Genomic DNA, 20,537 nt, shown 5'->3' with positions numbered 1-20,537 from the left:
TCCATGTCTTCCAAGTTCCCTGGCAGTGGAAAACAACTTTGTAGGAGTTGTGCTCGCATGACTTTGATTAAAAGAGCAAAAATAAGCCAGGTGTTAGTCTGAAACTATGTAATTAGCACTTTGTGCTGACTATTACTTTCCTTTATCCCCCCCATCATTTAGATTTTTATTTTATTTTTTGCTAATCAACTCTCAGAAGGAGGAAGCGTGTAACCCTGCTTGTGCTTTTACCTTTTTGATGTTCACGTAAGAGAACTCTTGAATTTCAAAGAGCTGGTGGGAATTTGAAAAAGAAACGTGGAAGCTGTCATGTAATCAACACTCATTTATGGTTATTCTTGGTGCAATCTCTCTCTCTCCTTCTCCTACATAATTAGTCATTCTGGGTTGTTAGAGAGTTTCAGTTCTGCTGGCTTCTTTCCCCCTTCACGTGCTCTCCATTTGATTTCAGTATCGGTTACCTCTGACCCTCTGAGCATTTTAGGTTATTGTTGGCTTTCCTCCCCTACCCTCACAGATCCTAATGTGTTGCCATGGATAGAAATTAGTTTCATAAATAATCACAGTCCAAGATACAGAATTGCTTTTCAGTACCAGCAGATATGTGGAGATAATGAAATCCCTTAAAGGTGCAGGACATGATCCACCAAGATCTCCTTCTGAGCGAACCTTGCTGAACTAAATGGGTTCTTTTTAGCAGCTCTCAAGACAGTTCAGTTAGGGTTCATCTCCAAACACGGGGATGTTCGGCTGAGAAACGTCTGGGGTTTTGTGAACCTTCAAGTGTGCACAAAAGTACTCAAGGGCTTTTGCAAGTACTTGGAGGGGAAAATGCTTGCAAAAACCCAACATTTACTGCACTTATAATTTATTTTTTAAAAGCCGAGGAGCTTCAAGGAGCTGCAATATCAAGTATATTGTGTCTGGGGTGCTTCCTGATGGAGGGCTCCTAGCAATGCCAGTCAAAAGGCATTGTGCAGTTATTCTGACTTTCCCTCTTTAATGGTTTTTTTATTGTAAGAAAAAAGATGGAAGAAATGGGAAAGACTACAATGTCTCGAGCACACACATACACAGTAAAACTCCATGAATGAGGCCAGTTGATTGCACAATAGAAACTTCATCTGGGTGGACCCTCAAACAAAAGGTGCCTTCCCACACACAAACAAATCAGATCAAAGATCTGTATAATTGGAAAGTTGGAGCAGAACTTGTAAGAGTTCTTTACAGAACATCAAAGGCAACTCTCATACCTGTGTGACATTAAAACAGCATGTTCATGTGAGGCATAGAGCCTATGGGTCAAGAGATCCCCACAGGATTGAACAGGGTGCTATTACGTGCACAAGCCATGACTAACACTGACCAGAGAATGGCAAGTCCCTATGGACTTCCAAATACTGCATCTACCCTCCCTCCCCACATTGCAGAGGTTACTCCAAATTCAGATTTCAAGTAGAAACAACAATGAGTCTTGTGGCATTTTAAAGATTAACGAATTTATTCTGGCATAAGCTTTTGTGGACTATAGCCCACGTCATCAGATGCATGGAGAGTTTCAGGTTTATAAAGAGTACTTATGTTCTGTATGTGGGAAGGGAGAGAATTGTAAATGGTGAGGTTAGAAAGGCATTTGATGAAAAAGCAACAATCACATTATTAACAGGGGCCATTCACAGTGCAGTTGTTGCTGATAACTGATAACACAAGTATCCTGGCACCAGGCAATCCAATTAACACCTGTACTGTGATTTAAAAAACACACCTTTAACCTGATTCAAGCCTCTAGCGATAGAATTCAGTCTGTTGATGTAGGTGCCGCAAGACGCTTTGGTATTTTTGCTGCAATAGACTAGCACAGCTACCCTGTTGAAAGACGTCAAGTAAGTTGCAGCGTGGAGGGTGAGGAGAAGAGACACTGATGGCAGCTTGGCAAAGATTTGCCTTTCAGACTGAGTCACCATATCTAGTTGAGTCCCCCCCCAATAAAACCCCAATAATCCCTACAAAATCAAAACACCCCTTTCGCCCAAATCCTGGTTTGTTATCTCTTTGCATTTTGTAGGTGCCAAGATAGAGCAGATATAGATATATGGGTCCTGTTATCACTTCAGTTGCCAAGCCAGTGAGTTTCCGCAAGCAGAAGTGCCTCTCTTGTATGATGCAAAGGGAGCATGTAGAGCATTCCTTCTGATGCACAGCAGCTGCTCTTGCAAGAAGCCATGTACATATTCGAGCCCTGAGGAGCTTTGGATTCCAGCACCTGTTTCCAAGACAGAGATAGAATCCATCCGTGTTTCCCTCTCCCCTGTCACTATGATGGATGGGATGCAGCTATTGTCAGCTTGAATTCTTAGGGTTTTTTTTTTAATGGTTTCTTCCATGAGATATTAGTCTACTCTTAGACTGGCAGAGCATTTGCATATGCTAAAAATGTATGTGGTGTTGTTGGTGCCAGGGATCACAGTGTGAGCCTTAAACATGTTCTCTTATCTTGTAGAGGCTGTACACGTTGCTGCTCCTAAAAGGCCTTATGAAACAAAACTTTCCAGCAAAGTCTGTCCAGTCCTGCAAGTTCCCAAGTATTTCATTTATTTATTTTTAATTATTTTTAAGCCATCTTAAAAGGTTAGAACCCTCTCAAGGTGATTTACAGGATTTAGAAACCCATACAAAAGGATACAAATGGGCAATAAAAGAATATACAATAAAAAACCTATGAAACACTATAAAAACAGATTGCAGCAATAAAACCTACACCCCACAGGTTATGGGAAGGCCAGTGAAAACAGGTGAGTCTGCAGAGCTTTCCTGAAGACCTCCAAAGAAACGGCCTGATGAACCCATGATGGAAGCTGATTCCCAGATGTGGGCCAGCACTGAAAAGACTGCATGCGGGCTTCCCAGAAGCATCTGGTTGGCTGCTTTGGGAAACAGGATGCAGAATAAATGGCTCCTTGATTTGACCCAGCAAGGCTCTCTTTCAGTAGAGGCTGGTGGCTCCGATTTCGGTGGCACTGTGATTCCATTCTGGGTTTTAGAACCATCCAGAACTCTAAAGGGGCTATCAAAGCTCTACCAAAATGAATGGGGCCTGTACAAGAGCAGCTGCCATCAGTGGAGTTCGATAGCTCCTTTAGAGTTCTGACTAAAACCCAGAACGGAATTACAGCCCAACGAAATTGGAGCCACCAGCCTCCACTGCTCCCTTTAGGTTCTTATAATCTAATAATGGATTCCCAATGTTTCATCTAGTTTGGCTGTTAGTGACTACCAAACCATTCTTATTTCCCAGTTATACAGATAACATATCAACATCCAGGTAAAAGGTTATTGTTTCTCATTTAATTCTGTTGATTCATTACCATTTTTTTCTTGTTGTTTTTCCTTTCATTTTTACCCGTTTCAGTTTCCAGGCAATCGGCGCCTGTTAAATATTCCGCCAAGCGTGATATTGCTCTCCCATCTCCCTATTCTGACATACCCCGTTGCAGTAATTTGCTGAACTCAGCTCCTGCACTTGCCTTCCTTTCTTTTTTCTTTTTGTCTTTTTAAAAAGCTTTCAGAATCAACACACCTATTAATAATAATAATTAAAAGAGAACTTGACAAGTGGGAACAGCACATCTAAATCTCACTCTGTGTGTGAGAGAGTGTGTGTGTGTGAGAGAGAAATAAATGTGAGCTTTGTGTGAAAGAAGGGAGAAGCATTTCTTTGCTATCACTTCTCTTTAATAGAATTCCATGCCAACATTTGGAATTCCATGCCAAATAATTCTATTCAAAACAAGTTTGTTTGTTTCTTAGAGGAGGAGGAGGAGGAAGTGGATGCATTTTAGTCCACTTCGGTAGTATTGGGGCTGATGATATGAGGTCGTTCCTCTGTGCTTAGCTTATAAATCTACGGTGCAGAAGGATTGAGCTAAATATGTGAAGGTCCCTTCAGCCTAGGGATAGACATACAAGTAAAACTCGAGTTCACTGAAGTTCTCAAAATTCTCCTTCAAAGCTTGTTCTGTCTCATGTCTGCATCAGATTGCAAATTTTGCTGTTTTCTGTTTGCATGAAAATTTGTGCATATTTTGTGCGTATTTTTTCAAACGTATGCATTGGTTATGTGCATCTTTGAAATGTATGCATTATCCCATTGATTAAAGTGTGTTTGTGCACATTTTTCAAAAGTACACATTTTTTCATTCACATTTTAAAAATGTGCACATGCTGTCAAACACTGTTTGGGTGTGTGTGTCTGTGAATCACATGACAAGCTCAGAAATGTATGACCTTCGACCGCAGAGGCGCAGACTATGTTCAAGTTTGTGTTCAGGGTTTGTCTCTTTGTGATGTTTGAAAACACCTCACAGAGCAATCATATGCATATTTCCTCAGAAGTAAGCCCCAGTGTGTTCAGTGGAGGTTATGTAACACTTTTCTTCAGGGTCTCTAAAGAGACTCACAGCAAAGACCTTGTACAGAGAAAATTAACATATATCATTTTATTTTCTTAATTAAAAACAATAATGCACATGTAATAATTTTACATGCATAACAAATCACTTATCAAAACAATAAAACAGAGCACAGCCCTCCCCAAATTCTGTCTTTTAGCTTGAGTCCACAACAAAAATATAAATAAAACTTCTCTCTAACACTTGATTGTTCTGCTGGCTGAAGAAAGAAAACAGTCCCTACTTAGTTCACTCCAGCTCCACAGCAATCTTCTCAAAATGGAGCAGAATCCAGCAACACAGGAACAACTTGTTAAACAGCCCTTTATATAATATAAAAGAACATAAACAACAAGGAATTAATAGTGTTTGGGCGGGGGGAACATGACTCTTAAAAAAAATTCAAAAGGAAACTTCCCTACTAACCTGTCTCAAGGGTTCAGGGTCTTACATGGAGGAGAAGGCAAGCTTCTTCCACCTGCATTTCATTAACTGCCTAAAATGGTGGTCACTACCTATCTCACTCCTTTACTGAGCATGTGCAGAAATATTCCCACTCAGAATTCTTACAGAAAAATATACCAGTGGGTTACACTTACTCCCAGGTACATGTGCACAGATGTACTCACTTACAGTGGCAGACTAAACCCCATTGAACATAATGAGGCTTACTTTTGAGTAAATAAGTAAAGACTGTGCTGTTAGATTCAGTGAAATACAATAGTTATAGGCTCAAGGGTAGCTCCATCTTATTACAGTGCTTTATAGAATATTCAAGCAATCCATTGGCTAAAAAAAAACCAGGTTTAAATTATCATGTAATGTAAGTGTTTACAATGATAATGGTTGCAGCAACCTATAATTAAAGATGTCCAAAAAACCTTGCTCTTCATTAACATTGTCTGTTCCTAAAGCTGACATTACTTCTACTTACAAAGGTCAACCTTTTAAATAACAATATTTTCTTAGAAGTTCTTTCAGATATCGCTGCTGCCTTTTGATGCTGACAGCCACAGGAACATAAATATGATGTCTGTGTAGCATTATCATTGTTCTGTTTGCACTCTATGTGGTAGGAACTTGGAAACTATTCACATAACTTTGCCATATTTGCTTCATCTTTTTATCCTTTTTGCTGATTTTATTGCACAGTAGTCCAGGGTGCTTTCTTCGTGGCTTCATGACCGATATATTCCTCTTGGTTTATGAGGGAGCTTCAGACTATGAAGCAGTGGGGTTAATGGCCAGACCATTGAAGCTGAATTATTATTGATTTTTTAAGTTATTACAGCACCCTCAGTGTGCAAGATGTCATATACAGTAACATAGGCAGGAATACACAGGTTTCTGTCCCCCAGATGCCAAGACAATGAAGGAAACAACAGAGGGAAAGAAAGGAAAGACAAGGAATAATGAAGGGGTAAGAAACGTGGTGTCTGGAGTCACCAATGTGCGCGCGCGCGCACACACACACACACACTGGACACCTTTTACCAGCAGTTGGGGTTGCTGGGAAATAGGTTTCTGTTGGGGCTGAAAACTGTGGGTTAAAAGCAGTTGTTTTGTGTGTTGGGGTTCAGACCTGACCTCTGCTTTGTGCTTAGCCTTTTGGGTGGGTTATCTGTTCTTTGCCATGCCTCCCATAACTGCCATTTTATGGTGGTGCCCAGGACAGTTTCTCAAATTGCCAAAGATGCCTACAGATCCAAAAAAGTTGCCTGCCCTTGGAATAACGAATGTGGGCAAATGCTTTGATATGTAACTTAAAGCTTGCTTACAGTTGGGATTCGAACTGTGGTGCTGGAGAAGACTCTTACGAGTCCCCTGGACTGCAAGGAGGTCAAATCAGTCCATCCTAAAGGAAATCAACCCTGAGGGCTCATTGGAAGGACAGATACTGAAGCTGAAGCTCCAATATTTTGGCCACCTAATGCGAAGAGAAAACTCTCTGGAAAAGACCCTGATGCTGGGAAAGACTGAAGGCAAAAGGAGAAGGGGACAGCAGAGGATGACATGGCTAGATAGCATCACCAATGCAATGAATATGAACTTGAGCACGCTCTGGGAGAGAGCACAGGACAGGAAGGCCTGGCGTGCTATGGTCCATGGGGTCACGAAGAGTCGGACACGACTGAACGACTGAACAACAACAACAACAGTTGGGAACAAAAATTAAGAGGATAAGCCAGTTGTCATATGGAAAAGGAGGTTTTGAGGAAGGTTTTGAAGCAAGCAAGATTGGTGGTACCTCATATTTGGGGTGGAATTTCTAGGCCTAGCGAGCAGCAGGGGATAATAGCCATACCCAAGTAAACCTGGCATAATGCTCATTTGAAAGCCTAAGCTGTAGCAGTGAAAGCAACAGAAAGTCTGTCCTTCTATACTGGGGATAAGTAAACTGGTGTCCTCCAGACACTGGAGGCTGGTCGCTACAATGTCAGTGGGGTGGTGAATCTGCTTAGGGTTTCAGTCAAAACCAGTCAGAACTCTAAAGGAGCTCCCTGGATAGCTCCATTAGAGCTCTGGCTGGTTCTGACTGAAACCCTGAGCGGATTCACCACCCCACTGACATCGGAGCCACCAGCCTCCACTGCCTCCAGATGTTTTGGATGACAACTCCAATAAGCCCCAGCCAACATGGGCAATAGTAATGGATTATGGGAGTTGTTGTCCAAAACATTTGGAAGGCACCAGACTGCCTACGCCCATTCAATACTGTCATAGCTTCTGATGCTATCCAATGGAGATTATTCCCCCCCCCCCCATGTTATTATTTTTTATTACATTTCTACACTGCCCCATAGCCGAAGCTCTCTGGGCAGTTTACAAAAGTTAAAACATTAAAATACAATATACAAAGTTTAAAAACCATTTACATAAAGCATATGTACAATATATACAAACATACAACTAAAAACAACTTTGAATTAAAAACAATTTTTTAAAAATCCAATAATAAAACACAGCTTAAAACAGCTGCTTAAAACACTATACAAAAGTCAGTGAAAGGAACGAGAGTTCTAAAAAGGGAAGGCCTGCCGGAATAATAGCATCTTTAATGCCTGCTTTAAAAACCTTCAACGAGGTCAGCAGGCGCTTTTCAACCAGCAGGTCATTCCACAACTGAGGGGTGGCAGAGGAAAAGGTCCTCTGGCACGTGGCTGCCAGTCCCACATTAGGCAGCTACAGCAGAGAGCCCTCCGAGGACCTTAGGTGGTGGACTGGGATGTAAGGGAGAAGGCGCTCCCGAAGACCTAGACCATGTAAGAACCAGCACTTTATATTTTGCTCAGAAACAAATTGGCAGCCAGTGAAAAGATTTTAAAACCAGTGTAATATGGTCTCCACAGTATGTCCCAGAGACCAACCTGGCTGCCATATTTTGTACCAGCTGAAGTTTCCGAACTAAATATAAAGGCAGCCCCAAGTACAGCGCATTGCAGAAATCAAGCCTAGAGGTTACCAGCGCGTGCACCACCGTTACCAGTTCCACATGTTCCAGGAATGGGCGTAGCTGGCGCATCAGCTGAAGTTGATTACAGGCACTTCTCACTGTTGCCTCCACCTGGGGTGCCAGGAGCAGGGGTGTGTCAAGAAGCACCCCCAAGCTATGAACTTGCTCTTTCAGGGGGAGTGCAACCCCATCCAGAACTGGTTGACATACCTTAATGCCTGAATTAGGACCCTTCATGATGAGCATCTCTGTCTTGCCTGGATTCAGCTTGTTCTCCCTCATCCAGCCCATTACTGACTTCAGTAGGGGTGCACGAAAGTCACTTACCTGGTCTCGCAGCTTTTCACGGTGGGGGGGAGGCGCTTCGCTGCTCTCCCTCCGAAGTTCAGGCCGGGGGGGGAGGCTTCCCGCCTCACCCGGCCGAAATTCAGGCCGGGGGGGGAGGCTTCCCGCCTCGCCCGGCCGAAATTCAGGCCGGTGGGGAGGCTTCCCGCCTCGCCCGGCCGAAATTCAGGCCGGGGAGGAGGCGCCTCGCCTCACCCGGCCGCGAAATAAAAAGTTTAAAAACAAAAAAACGCCCCCATGATAGGCTACGTGACGATTAACGTAGCCTATCACGGCTAGATCTGCAAAGTCAGCCGTGATAGGCTACATAAATCGTCATGTAGCCTATCACAGGTGACTTAAAAAAAAAAAAAGCGCGTACACAAATGGCGGCCCCCATAGGGAGCCGCCATTCGCGTTCCTTATTTGGTCGCTGTAGTCTATGTAAATCTTTACGTAGACTACGACGAAAATAAGGGCAACGCAAATAGCGTTGCCCTTATTTTCACCGTAGTCTACGTAATCTTTACATAGACTACAGCGACCAAATAAGGAACGTGAATGGCGGTTCCCTATGGGGGCCGCCATTAGCCGTACACGCTTTTTTTTTTTTAAAGTCACCCGTGATAGGCTACGTGACGATTTACGTAGCCTATCATGGCTGACTTTGCAAATCTAGCCGTGATAGGCTACGTTAATCGTCATGTAGCCTATCACGGGGGCGTTTTTTTTTTTTTTTAGTTTTATTGGAATGGCGGCGGTGGCAGCCGGTCGAAAGATCGGCTGCCGCCCCCGCCCCTGACGAAGACCCGACGAACCACCGCCGGGACCCGCCGCCGGGAGGGACATTCGGGAAAGGTAAGTCCCGTCCCGGGGGGGTGCGGGGTGCGGGGGGGTGCGGAGAATTTCTCCCCGAAACTTCTTCGGGGGGCCGAACACGTTGGCGCTCGGCCCCCTGAAGTTTCGGGGAAAAATTCTCCGCCAACCCTAGACTTCAGGCAGTCATTCAGAGGAATCATACCTTCCTTGGATAAAGATGTTAAGGAGAAATAGCATACTGATAACACTCAGCCCTAAACCTCCTGATGATCTCTCCCAGTGGTTTCATGTAGATATTGAACAGCATCGGGGATAGAATGGAGCCCTGAGAGCCCTGAGGAACCACATAATTGTTCCTTTTTTGAGGAACAACTATCCCCAAGTGACACTATCTGGAACCATCCTGAGAGAAAGGAGCGGAATCACTGCAGAGTAGTGTCCCCAACCCCCAACTCCCTCAGGCGATCCAGAAGGATACCATGGTCAATGGTATCAAATGCCACTGAGAGATCCAAAAGAACCAAAGGGGATGCACTCCCCCTATCAGTTCCCAGGCAAAGATCTTCCACCAAGGTGATCATGGCAGTCTCAACTCTGTATCCTGCTCTGAAGCCGGTTTGAAATGGGTCCAGATAATCAGTTTCATCCAAGACTGCTTGGAGTTGAATGGACACTGCCCTCTCAATTATCTTGCCCCAAAATGGTAGATCACTTACTGGCCTATGATTATTGAAGTCCAGAGGGTCAAGGTAGGCTTCTTCAGAAGCAGTCTAACGACTGCTTCTTTTAGACATGATGGAAAATTATCTTCCCTTAGGGAGGCATTAATAATTTTCAGAAAAAGTTGCTTTACCATCTCCCCTCCCTGGACTACAAGCCAGGATGGGCAGGGATTGAGAGGGCAAGTTGTCTTTTTGACCAAACCAAGCAGCTTGTCCACATCATCAGGAGTCACAAGCTGAAAATGATCCAGTTTTGCAGAGTTGCTAGAAACCCCACTGTTGATTTCTGTCCCCACGACAATGTCCAAGGCAGCTTGCATCCAAGAGATTTTATCCACAAAAAACTATTAAAGGTGTCACAACGAACTACTGAAGGTTCTAAGTTCAGATTCGGGGAGGGGGGCTGACTCAGGTCCCTAACCACCCTGAACAGCTCAGCCGGGCGCGAGTTTGCAGAGGTGATATGTGCAGAGTAGAAAGCTCTCTTTGCTGCACGTATCACCACCTCATAGGTCTTCAAATGATCCCTATGACGCGTCTTATCGGATGCAAGTCAAGTTTTCCCCCATTGGCGCTCTAGACGTCATCCTTGCTGCTTCAACTCCCTCAGGTCTTCTGTAAACCATGGAGCTTGTTTGGAAGCAGGTAGGAAAGGATGTCTAGGAGCGATCATGTTAATAGCTCTGGTCAGATCTTCATTCCACACAGAGACCAGGGACTCGACAGGGTCATCGTCGGCACCAGCCAAGAAAACGCCCCCCCAGGCATTTTGGAATCACAATGGATCCATCAGCTTTCAGGGGCAGGCCATCTTAATTGGTCCTCCACCCCTGTGGAGGTGGGTATTAGCCGTGATACCAGCCCTGACCAGACAGTGATCCAGCCATGATAGCGTGGAGACAGATAGAGCCTCCACCCATGGATCATTCTCCTGACTGGAGCAGAAGATCAGATCCAGCATGTGTTGGCCCCTTGACCACCTGGCCCATGGTTGTCACGGTCGTCACAAACTCCTGAGCTACACTTGGCAAGCTGGACCCGAGGGGGATGTTGAAGTCCCCCAGGACTAAAAGCCTGGGTGAGTCCAACACCAGCTCCGAGACCAGCTCTGTGAGCTCAGTTAGGGACTCCGCTGGCAATGGGGTGGCCAGTACACTAACAGAATCCCCAATCTGTCCGTAGTCCTGAAGCCAAGGTATACACACTCAATGTGAGCCAGTTCCTTCACAGTGAGTCTGCTCAGGGGGATGTTATCTTTGCGGACCACTGCTACACCTCCTCCCCATCTGCTTCTCCTTACCTGTCCTTGTTCCTCTCACTCAGATGCTAATGCCTGACTAGTACATTTATTAGTCCCTCCCCCAATAGTCACTTCTTGAGGCAAAATGTGTCCATCATGTGATTTTCCGGGTTTTGTTTGTTTGCTGAAATCCTGTCATCTGTTTTCTCTTTGTGATTCCTCAGTGTCCTGAACCGAACCCCTGTGCGTCTGGTCCATGAAATCATATTGGTGGATGACTTCAGTGATGATCGTAAGTGACTTCCTTGAGATTAAAATGGGGGGAGGGGCATGGGGGGAAATGGTGTGTGGAAGAATATGGGTGCGTGTGTGTGTGTGGTGGTGGAGACCTTTTCTGAGGCTGAAAAATTGAGCCCCCGAAGGAGGAGCAGAGGTTCTCCTGAGTTATTATTACTGGCCTTCCTTGACTGCCTGATGGCTCATACTCCTTTTCAACTTCTCATACTTCACCAGGAGTTAAGTGTACATTGTCAAACTCTTTAATACTCACCTACTGTCCTCCCTCTTGCCAGCTGGCTATCCTGAAAGCCTCTGAAAGTAAAGAAATATAGATGAAATAACATTGATCTCTGTTTGTGTTTCCAAAGCGGATGATTGCCGTTTGCTGATCAAGCTACCCAAGGTGAAATGTTTGCGCAACAGAAAAAGGGAAGGTAAGAGCTTGGTGGCCAAGCCACGGTGAAGGGGAATGAGTGAGGGAAAGGGCAAAATGAATGGCTTTAAAGAAAGAAGTGGCTGTATTTGGGTGCTGTGGTTGTAGCGTGCTTGGCTTATATACTCTTTTGTAGCTGGCTCATACACTTGTATATATCTACCTAATGTAGAGCTCTGTATAGTTTGAAAGTCTGTGTTCATTCAGGAGAGAGCACTGATCCAAGAATAGGCAACAATCTGGAAGCAACAACCTGGCAACAGAGCTCATACTGAGATCTTGTCATCATTTAAATTTTTGCAAACTCTATAACAATTTTGTTCAGTCGTTAAGTCGTGTCCGACTCTTCGTGACCCCATGGACCATAGCACGCCAGGCCTTCCTGTCCTCTGCTCTCTCCCGTAGTGTGCTCAAGTTCATATTCATTGCATCGGTGATGCTATCTAGCCATCTCATCCTCTGCCATCCCCTTCTCCTTTTGCCTTCAGTCTTTCCAAGCATCAGGGTCTTTTCCAGGGAGTTTTCTCTTCGCATTAGGAGGCCAAAATATTTGAGCTTCAGCTTCAGTATCTGTCCTTCCAATGAGCCCTCAGGGTTGATTTCCTTTAGGATGGACTGATTTGACCTCCTTGCAGTCCAGGGGACTCGTAAGAGTCTTCTCCAGCACCACAGTTTGAAAGCATCGATTCTTCGGTGCTCAGCCTCCCTTATAGTCCAGCTCTCACAGCCATACGTTACTACTGGGGAAACCATAGCTTTGATTATGTGGACTTTTGTTGGCAAGGTGATGTCTCTGCTTCTTACTATGCTGTCTAGGTTTGCCACAGCTTTCCTCCCAAGGAGCAAGTGTCTTTTAATTTCATGGCTACAGTCACCGTCTGCGGTGATCTTGGAGCCCAAGAAAATAAAATCTGTCACTGCTTCCATTTCTTCCCCTTCTATATGCCAGGAAGTGATGGGGCCAGATGCCATGATCTTAGTTTTTTAATGTTGAGTTTCAAACCAGCTTTTGCACTCTCCACTTTCACCCTCAACAAGAGGCTCTTTAGATCCTCTTCGCCTTCTGCCATTAGGGTGGTATCGTCTGCGTATCTGAGGTTGTTGATAATTCTCCCGGAAATCTTAATTCTGAGCTGTGATTCATCCAACCCAGCGTTTCTCATGATGAAGAATTATATTAATTTAATATAAGTTAAATAATCAGGGCGACAATATGCAGGCTTGTCGTACTCCTTTCCCAATTTTGAACCAATTGGTTGTTCCATGTCTGGTTCTTACTGTTGCTTCTTGACCCTGGTACAGGTTTCTTGGGAGACAGGTAAAGTGGTCTGGTTCTCCCATCTCTTTAAGAATTCGCCAGAGTTTGTTGTGATCCACACAATCAAAGGCTTTAGCGTAGTCAATGAAGCAGAAATAGATGTTTTTCTGGAATTCTCTTGCTTTCTCCATGATGCAGCGAATGTTGGTGATTTGATCTCTAGTTCCTCTGCCTTTTCAGAACCCAGCTTGTACTTCCGGTAGTTCTCGGTTCACATACTGCTGAAGCCTAGCTTGTAGGATTTTGAGCATCACCTTGCTGGCATGTGAAATGAGTGCAATTGTGCTGCAGTTTGAACACTCTTTGGCATTGCCCTTCTTTGGGATTGGAATGTAAACTGACCTTTTCCAGTCTTGTGGCCACTGTTGAGTGTTCCACATTTGTTGGCATATTGAGTGCAGCACTTTAACAGCATCATCTTTTAGGATCTTAAATAGCTCAGCTGGAATACTGTCATCTCCGCTAGCTTTGTTGTTACTAATGCTTCCTAAGGCCCACTTGACTTCACTCTCTAGGATGTCCGGCTCAAGTTCAGTGACCGCACTATCATGGCTATCAGGGACATTCAGATCTTTCCTGTATAGTTCTTCTGTGTATTCTTTCCACCTCTTCTAAATCTAATCTGCTTCGGTTAGGTCCCTGCCTTCTTTGTCCTTTATCATGCCCGTCTTTGCACAAAATGTTCCCTTGAGATCTCCGATTTTCTTGAAAAGATAGTCTTTCCCATTCTGTTGTTTTCCTCCATTTCTTTGCATTGTTCATTTAAGAAGGCCTTCTTTTCTCTCCTTGCTATTCTCTGGAACTCTGCATTCAGTTGGGTATATCTTCCCCTTTCTCCGTTGCTTTTCGCTTCCCTTCTTTCCTCAACTACTTGTAAAGCCTCATCAGACAGCCACTTGGCTTTCTTGCATTTCTTTTTCTTTGGGATGGATTTCGTTGCTGCCTCCTGAACAATGTTATGGACCTTTGTCCATAGTTCCTCAGGCACTCTGTCTATCAGGTCTAATCCCTGAAATCTATTAGTCACCTCCACTGCATATTCATAAGGGATATGATTTAGGTCATACCTGAATGTTTAGTGGTTTTCCCTATGTTCTTCAATTTAAGCCGAAATTTTGCAACAAGAAGCTCATGATCTGAGCCACAGGCAGCTCCAGGTCTTGTTTTGACTGACTGTATAGAGCTTCTCCATCTTTGGCTGCAAAGGACATAATCAATCTGATTTCGATATTGACCATCTGGTGATGTCCATGTGTAGAGTTGCCTCTTGTGCTGTTGGAAAAGAGTGTTTGCTATGATCATCATGTTCTCTTGACAAAACTCTATTAGCCTTTGTCCTGCTTCATTTTGTACACCAAGGCCATGCTTGATTGTTATCCCGGTGATTTCTTGACTTCCTACTTTAGCATTCCAATCCCCTATGATAAAAAGGACATATTTTTTTGCTGTTAGTTCTAGAAGGTGTTTTAGGTCTTCATAGAACCAATCAACCTCAGCTGCTTTGGCCTCAGTGGTTGGGGCATAGACTTGAATTACTGTGATGTTGAATGGTTTGCCTTGGATTCGTACTGAGATCATTCTATTGTTTCTGAGGTTGTACCCCAGTACTGCTTTTCCCACCCTTTTCTTGACTATGAGTGCTACTCCATTTCTTCTAAGGGATTCTTGCCCACAGTAGTAGATATAATGGTCACTTGAATTAAATTCGCCCATGCCTGTCCATTTTAGTTCGCTGATTCCCAAGATGTCGATGTTCAATCTTGCCATCTCATGTTTGACCACCTCCAGCTTACCTTGATTCATTGATCTGACATTCCAGTTTCCTAAACAATATTGTTCTTTACAGCATCGGATTTTCTTTTCACCACCAGACACATCCACAGCTGAGTGTCCTTTTGGCTTTGGCCCAGCCGCTTCACTCTTTCTGGCACTACTTGGAAATACCCTCTGCTCTTCCCCAGTAGTATATTGGACACCTTCCGACCTGAGGGGCTCATCTTCTGGCGTCATCTCTTTTAGCCTTGTGATACGTTCCATGGGGTTTTCTTGGCAAGAAAACTGGAGTGGGTTGCCATTTCCTTCTCCAGTGGACCACATTTTGTCAGAACTCTCTGCCATGGCCTGTCCGTCTTGGGTGGCCCTGCACGGCATAGCTTATGGCTTCAGTGAGTTATGCAAGCCCCTTCGCCACAACAAGGCAGTGATCCATGAAGGGGCTATAACAATTACATTCCCTCAATTATTTCCACAAGTAAATGAATAAAAAAATGCTATTCCATCCAATTCTAAAAATGCATTTGAGATAACTTTCAGATATGTCGGTGCAAAGGATGTAAACTAAAATACAACTATCTTAAGGGTGCAATCATATGCATGTTTAGACAGGAAAAAGTCCTACAACTCCCAGCATTACGCAGCCAGAAAAATCTTTAAAATTATTCATCAAATAGTTCATCAGAATTATTCATCAGTTCCTTAGAACTGAAACAGGCTTCAGTCTATTTGCTAGTTTATTTGGCCGACACAGAAAAAAGTTGCAGGAACATTAGCAAACAGCTAAGGTAATGTGGGAGATACATATATTAATGTGTACAGTTTTACATGGACCCTAGGCCAAAATTATTTTTTTTCTTTTTCTCATCCCCGAAGGAAAAAAAGGCCACATTGCAGAATAATATTCTCTACCATTTTTTTGTGGCAGCTGCCATTACTTACCCCATGGTGCCCCGGGATGACACTAGGCAGGGGCATTGTGGAGGATTCAAAATGGGGCTTAGGCTGCCAGCACAGTTGCTGTTGTTTCCACTTGCAGCAGCAGCAATAAAAAAAGGCCTTAGAGAAAAAGAAGAAGCTAAGTTAATACCTAATTCCTAATGGTGAATCCCCATCCCTGAGAAAATCTTGGAGAATTTCTCCTCCCTCTGGAGAAATTCAGTGACACCCCCCCCCCCTCGAATTTGTCTGCCCACAAATCAGATGAAAACTTTTAAGAATCCAGTTGTGCACCTCTCTCCTTCTTCTGCCCTGCCATCATCACAACAGCCTCCTACTCTGCTGCAGCGTCCTGCTCCGCTGACCTCCCCTAATTCCATTACTAACCAATCCTCTGACAACTCTTTGCCCTCTGTGGCTCCTGCTTCTTGGAATCTTAGTAGGCAGAGAAATGCAGAGAGCTTTCTGGCAGATACTTGTGTGCTCCCTTTTTTATTCACTCTCCCTTTAGAGTTTAGTATGCAGTGCTCAAAGTGGGGTGGGATCAGTGGTGTCATGGTAAATTTTGAAGTGCAGGTGGTCTTCATGACAGTCCCCCTTGCCATGCCTGCAAGGAGAGTCCAAAAATTCAGACAGTGGTGTTGATCCATATCAACAAATCAGTTCTAGCACTTTTCCTCTCCACCAGGAGCAGGTCTTTTGTAAAGCGATGGATCTTAATCGCCCATTCATTCAAGATCAAGGGCAGTATCCAATGCTGTTGCCCTGCTTACACAATTGATGTAGCGTTGATGTAAGCAACCTCGAGCACAATGCCAATAGTATAAGCTGGCACAACAGGTTTTTCAAGGACTGGCAGTGTTGGATAATGCCTGAAGCCAGCCCCTTTGTACTTTGCATTACAGGAGGTAACAATATATTGTTGCTGGGAAAATTCATTTCCCCCAGGTACTGTGAGGATTAGGGATGGTGGAGAAATCCACCACGGACTCCAATGAGTCCCCGGAGTCCGTGGCGAAACAGACTAGTCCCCCCTGCCACCCCACGAACTTTGGTCGGGACGGACCCTACCTGTCGCCGACTGTGTCCGTGTCCGTCATCTTCAGTCTACAGCTGGCTGCTGCCGGTCTGCGGACGCAAATGGCGTCTGGTGTAGCGGGCGCCATTTGTGTCCCTGCTCTGTTCGTGAAAGGTTATGTAAATATTTACGTAAATATTTACGTAGCCTATCACGGCAAAGAGCAGGGACGCAAATGGCATAGTGGATGCCATTTGCGTCGCTACCCTTTTCATGATAGGCTACGTAAAACTTTACGTAGCCTATCACAGCAAAGAGCAGTGACGCAAATGGTGTCGGCTACGCCAGAGGCCATTTGCATCCACAGACCGGCAGCGGACGGAAGTCCAGCTGTGGACGGGCCTGGCCGGCAGCTCAACAGACTCACCATGGAGCGGATCTGGCTGGGGAGGATTCTGGAGGGAGGAAGGGATCGCCCCCCCCCCCCACGGATGCCCCGGAACAGATAGGTAAGTGGATTTCATGCACCCCTAGTGAGGATAGCAGCTAAGCTCAGAGGGAACAGGGAAGTCTGAGAGGGTGGCAGATGACATCAGCATCCCTGCTAATGAAAAAATGCTAGTACTGCGTCCCTGTGAGCCCTGGCTCCTCTACACTAGGGATGTCAGAGACATCTGAAACAGATTCAGATGACTTCAGAGTTCTATGAATTCAACTCAAGGATTCCGCAGCAGAGGTTTTTTTACTTTCTGGAATTGTACGCAAATTTAGTTATATGAAAATATGAACGTTACTGGAAAATAGGGGTGTACAAAATCCCCTTACCTGTACTCCATGGGAGGACGCAGGGACGTCTCTGCTTTTACGTGATAGGCTATGCAGATATTTGCGTAGCCTATCATGTTAATTAAAAGCACGGACACAAATGGCGTCCAGGATGCCATTTGCAACCGTAAAGGCCTTAGTTTAAGGTAAATGCAGCCATTTACGGCTGCATTTACCTTAAACTAAGGCCTTTACGGCTGCAAATGGCATCCCAGACGCCATTTGCGGCCGCAGTCAATCCGGCCCACCAGCGATAGTGGCCGTATCGCTGGCAGTTCAGAGCTGGCCGGCAGGGAAGATCCGGCCAGCGAGGATTTGTCATGGAGGTGGAGGTAAGTCTTCTGATCCTCCACGGATTCTCGAGGGGCGGATTCTTTTGAATACGGCCTCACTGGGGTCCATGGAGGACTTCTCCCCCATCCCTACTGGAAAATAAACTCAAACACACACACGCACGCACGCACGCACACACACACACACACACACACACATGGAACATTTTATATGTCACTGATTTCTCTTCAGCCCCCACTGTGTGGCACTCTTTTTTTGTGTGCTCTGCTCTTAGATTGTACACTGATCTTTGCCTTGTCTTTTGTGACTAACCACACCATCCATGGCAGCCAATTTGTGGTGGTCCCCATGACAGTTTCTCAAATTGCCAAAATGTGCCCATAGGTCCCAAAATGTTGCCTGCCCCTGTCCAGAAAGAAAGCTGCGTTCAAATACCACTGTATTTAAAGATTCACGTAATATTTATGGACAAATGCTTTCTTTTCTCAGCCTGAGCTCCCTATCGATACATAAATAATAGTAATCTTCTCCTCACATGGATGTTGCAATGACAAATAAACTGCACTTTCTAAAACAGTGCAAACTGCACTTTCTAAAGCAGAAGTGACTTGTGTACCGAAAGCTGAATGAGTTCCTTCCTTCCAGTGCAGTTGCTGCTGTGATTCAGCTGTGATTACAAGTATTCTGGTTTGGGACAATTTTGCAGCTGGTTACTGGTCAGGGTGCCTCTCTGAGCCAGTTTGAATCAGTAGCAAAGTCACACTCCATCACAATTACTAATCTGTGAAAGTGAGAGGAGCCCAGTGAAGGATATACATTTTGTCATATTAAAGCTTGCCTTGAATTAAATAATCAATAAACACTCAATTTTATATGTGTAATGCTTATTTATTTTTATGGAGGAAGTTTAAAATCATAAGTAACAAGTAAAGATGGTCCTGTGTTAAAGGAGCCAGCCCCAGTTGTGGCTAAATGATAAAGTGGAAGCTTCACAATAGGAGAAATGCTGACACTCTCCTTCACCCAGTTTAGGCAAAGATAAAGCGAGGCACAGAGCTATGCTGACTATCAGGATATCCTTGTGAATCAGTGAAATATTTGGAGGGGACAATTCATGTAACTCCAATATATTACTGCCTGTTTGGGGGCTCTGGAGTGAACTGCCCCTCCCCAGTTCTCTTTTTGTACATAAACAAATTAAGTGCTGGCTCCAGGTTTTGGAGGGCCCTTGAGCAAGACACCCCACCTTGGGCCCCGTCCCTCAGCAAGTCTATCTTAGCACCATTGCCATCAGCTACTGTTGCTCCTCATTCTCTTTCTCATCATTGGTACCACTTGCTTGCTTGACAGGGAGCCAGCAAGTAGGCCATGACATCTACTGCTCCTCCTCCTCCTCCTCCTCACCACCACTGCTGTCTGGGCACCAGGAATGTGTCCATCCCTTTTAAATCCATCCAAAGTGGTGGCCATCACTACATCTTGTTAGGGATGTCAGAGAATTTCACCACGAATCTCGGGGAGGCCGAATGCCAGCTCATTCGGCCCCCTGAAATTGGTGGTGAAACAGTCTGCCCCCCCGCCCGCCCCGGGACGGGACTTACCTTGTGCGAATGTCCCTGGTAGCGGCGCCTCCGGCGGCGGTTCAGCGGCGGCGGCCGGTCTTCCGACCGGCTGCCACCGCCGCCATTTCCAGTAAAAAAAAAACAAAACCAAAAAAAGTGATAGCCTATCATGGCTGAGTAAAAAACAAAAAAACAAAAACCACATGTATGCAAATGGCAGCGCCCATGGGTGCCGCCATTTGCGTTCCTTATTTTGGCACATGTAGTATACATAAACATTTACATAGACTACGGTGAAAATAAGGGGAACGCAAATAGCGTTCCCCTTATTTTCGCCGTAGTCTACGTAAATGTTTACATAGACTACATGTGCCAAAATAAGGAATGCAAATGGCGGCATTTGTGTACACGCGGTTTTGTTTTGTTTTACTCAGCCGTGATAGGCTACATAAACATTTACATAGCCTATCACGGCTGACTGCAGGGATGCAAATGGCGGCGGCTACGGCCGCCACCATTTGCGTCCCGGCCGGCAAGGATTCGCGGAGGGAGGGATGGGGCGCCTCCCCCCCGGCCAGAAGTTCGGGGGGGGAGGGACAGGGCGCCTCCCCCGTGGCCAGAATTTTGGGGGGAGGGACGGAGTGCCTCCCCCCCACCACGAATCAAGTTTCGTGAAAGGTAAGGGACCTTCGTACATCCCTACATCTTGTGGAACTGAATTCCATAGTTTAGCCGTGCGCTGTGTGAAGAAGTGCTTCCTTTGATCTGTCCTGAATCTCCCAGCAGTCAGCTTCATGGGATGACCCCGGGCTCTAGTATTATGAGAGAGGGAGAAAAAAGTCTCCCTATCTATATTCTCCACCCCATGCCTAATTTTGACCTATAAACAGTTCTGCCCTATCTGCAGACCACACTCCCAAAGTATCACTGAAACAGGATTGCAGGCTTTATGAGGAGCAAAAAAATCCTAATCATTTCGTACTACGGTCTCTCTCCGCATTCATTTAGGGATGAGTGAGAATTTCATTTCAGTTTGATTTTGAGAAGAATTTAACAAAATGTGCAAAATGTTTCTTCATGTTCAGGATG

At 45.0% G+C, this 20,537-nt stretch overlaps 1 protein-coding gene across 1 annotated transcript in view; it reads left to right on the top strand.

Annotated features, from left to right (window-relative positions):
• Positions 1–20,537, top strand: part of GALNT14 (polypeptide N-acetylgalactosaminyltransferase 14) — a 409,305-nt gene that overhangs the window by 316,460 nt on the left and 72,308 nt on the right. Inside the window, exons 4-5 of the mRNA XM_084832560.1 lie at positions 11,232–11,299; positions 11,655–11,720. Of these exons, the coding sequence (XP_084688686.1) occupies positions 11,232–11,299; positions 11,655–11,720 (134 nt within the window). The remainder of the gene's footprint in view (positions 1–11,231; positions 11,300–11,654; positions 11,721–20,537) is intronic.

This window comes from Heloderma suspectum, chromosome 1, assembly GCF_057233095.1.
Source record: "Heloderma suspectum isolate Gila_16-S chromosome 1, 16-S_ref, whole genome shotgun sequence".
NCBI lineage: Eukaryota > Metazoa > Chordata > Lepidosauria > Squamata > Helodermatidae > Heloderma > Heloderma suspectum.
The sequence above is the reverse complement of the archived record's forward strand: the minus strand, read 5'-3'. Positions and strand labels throughout refer to the sequence as shown.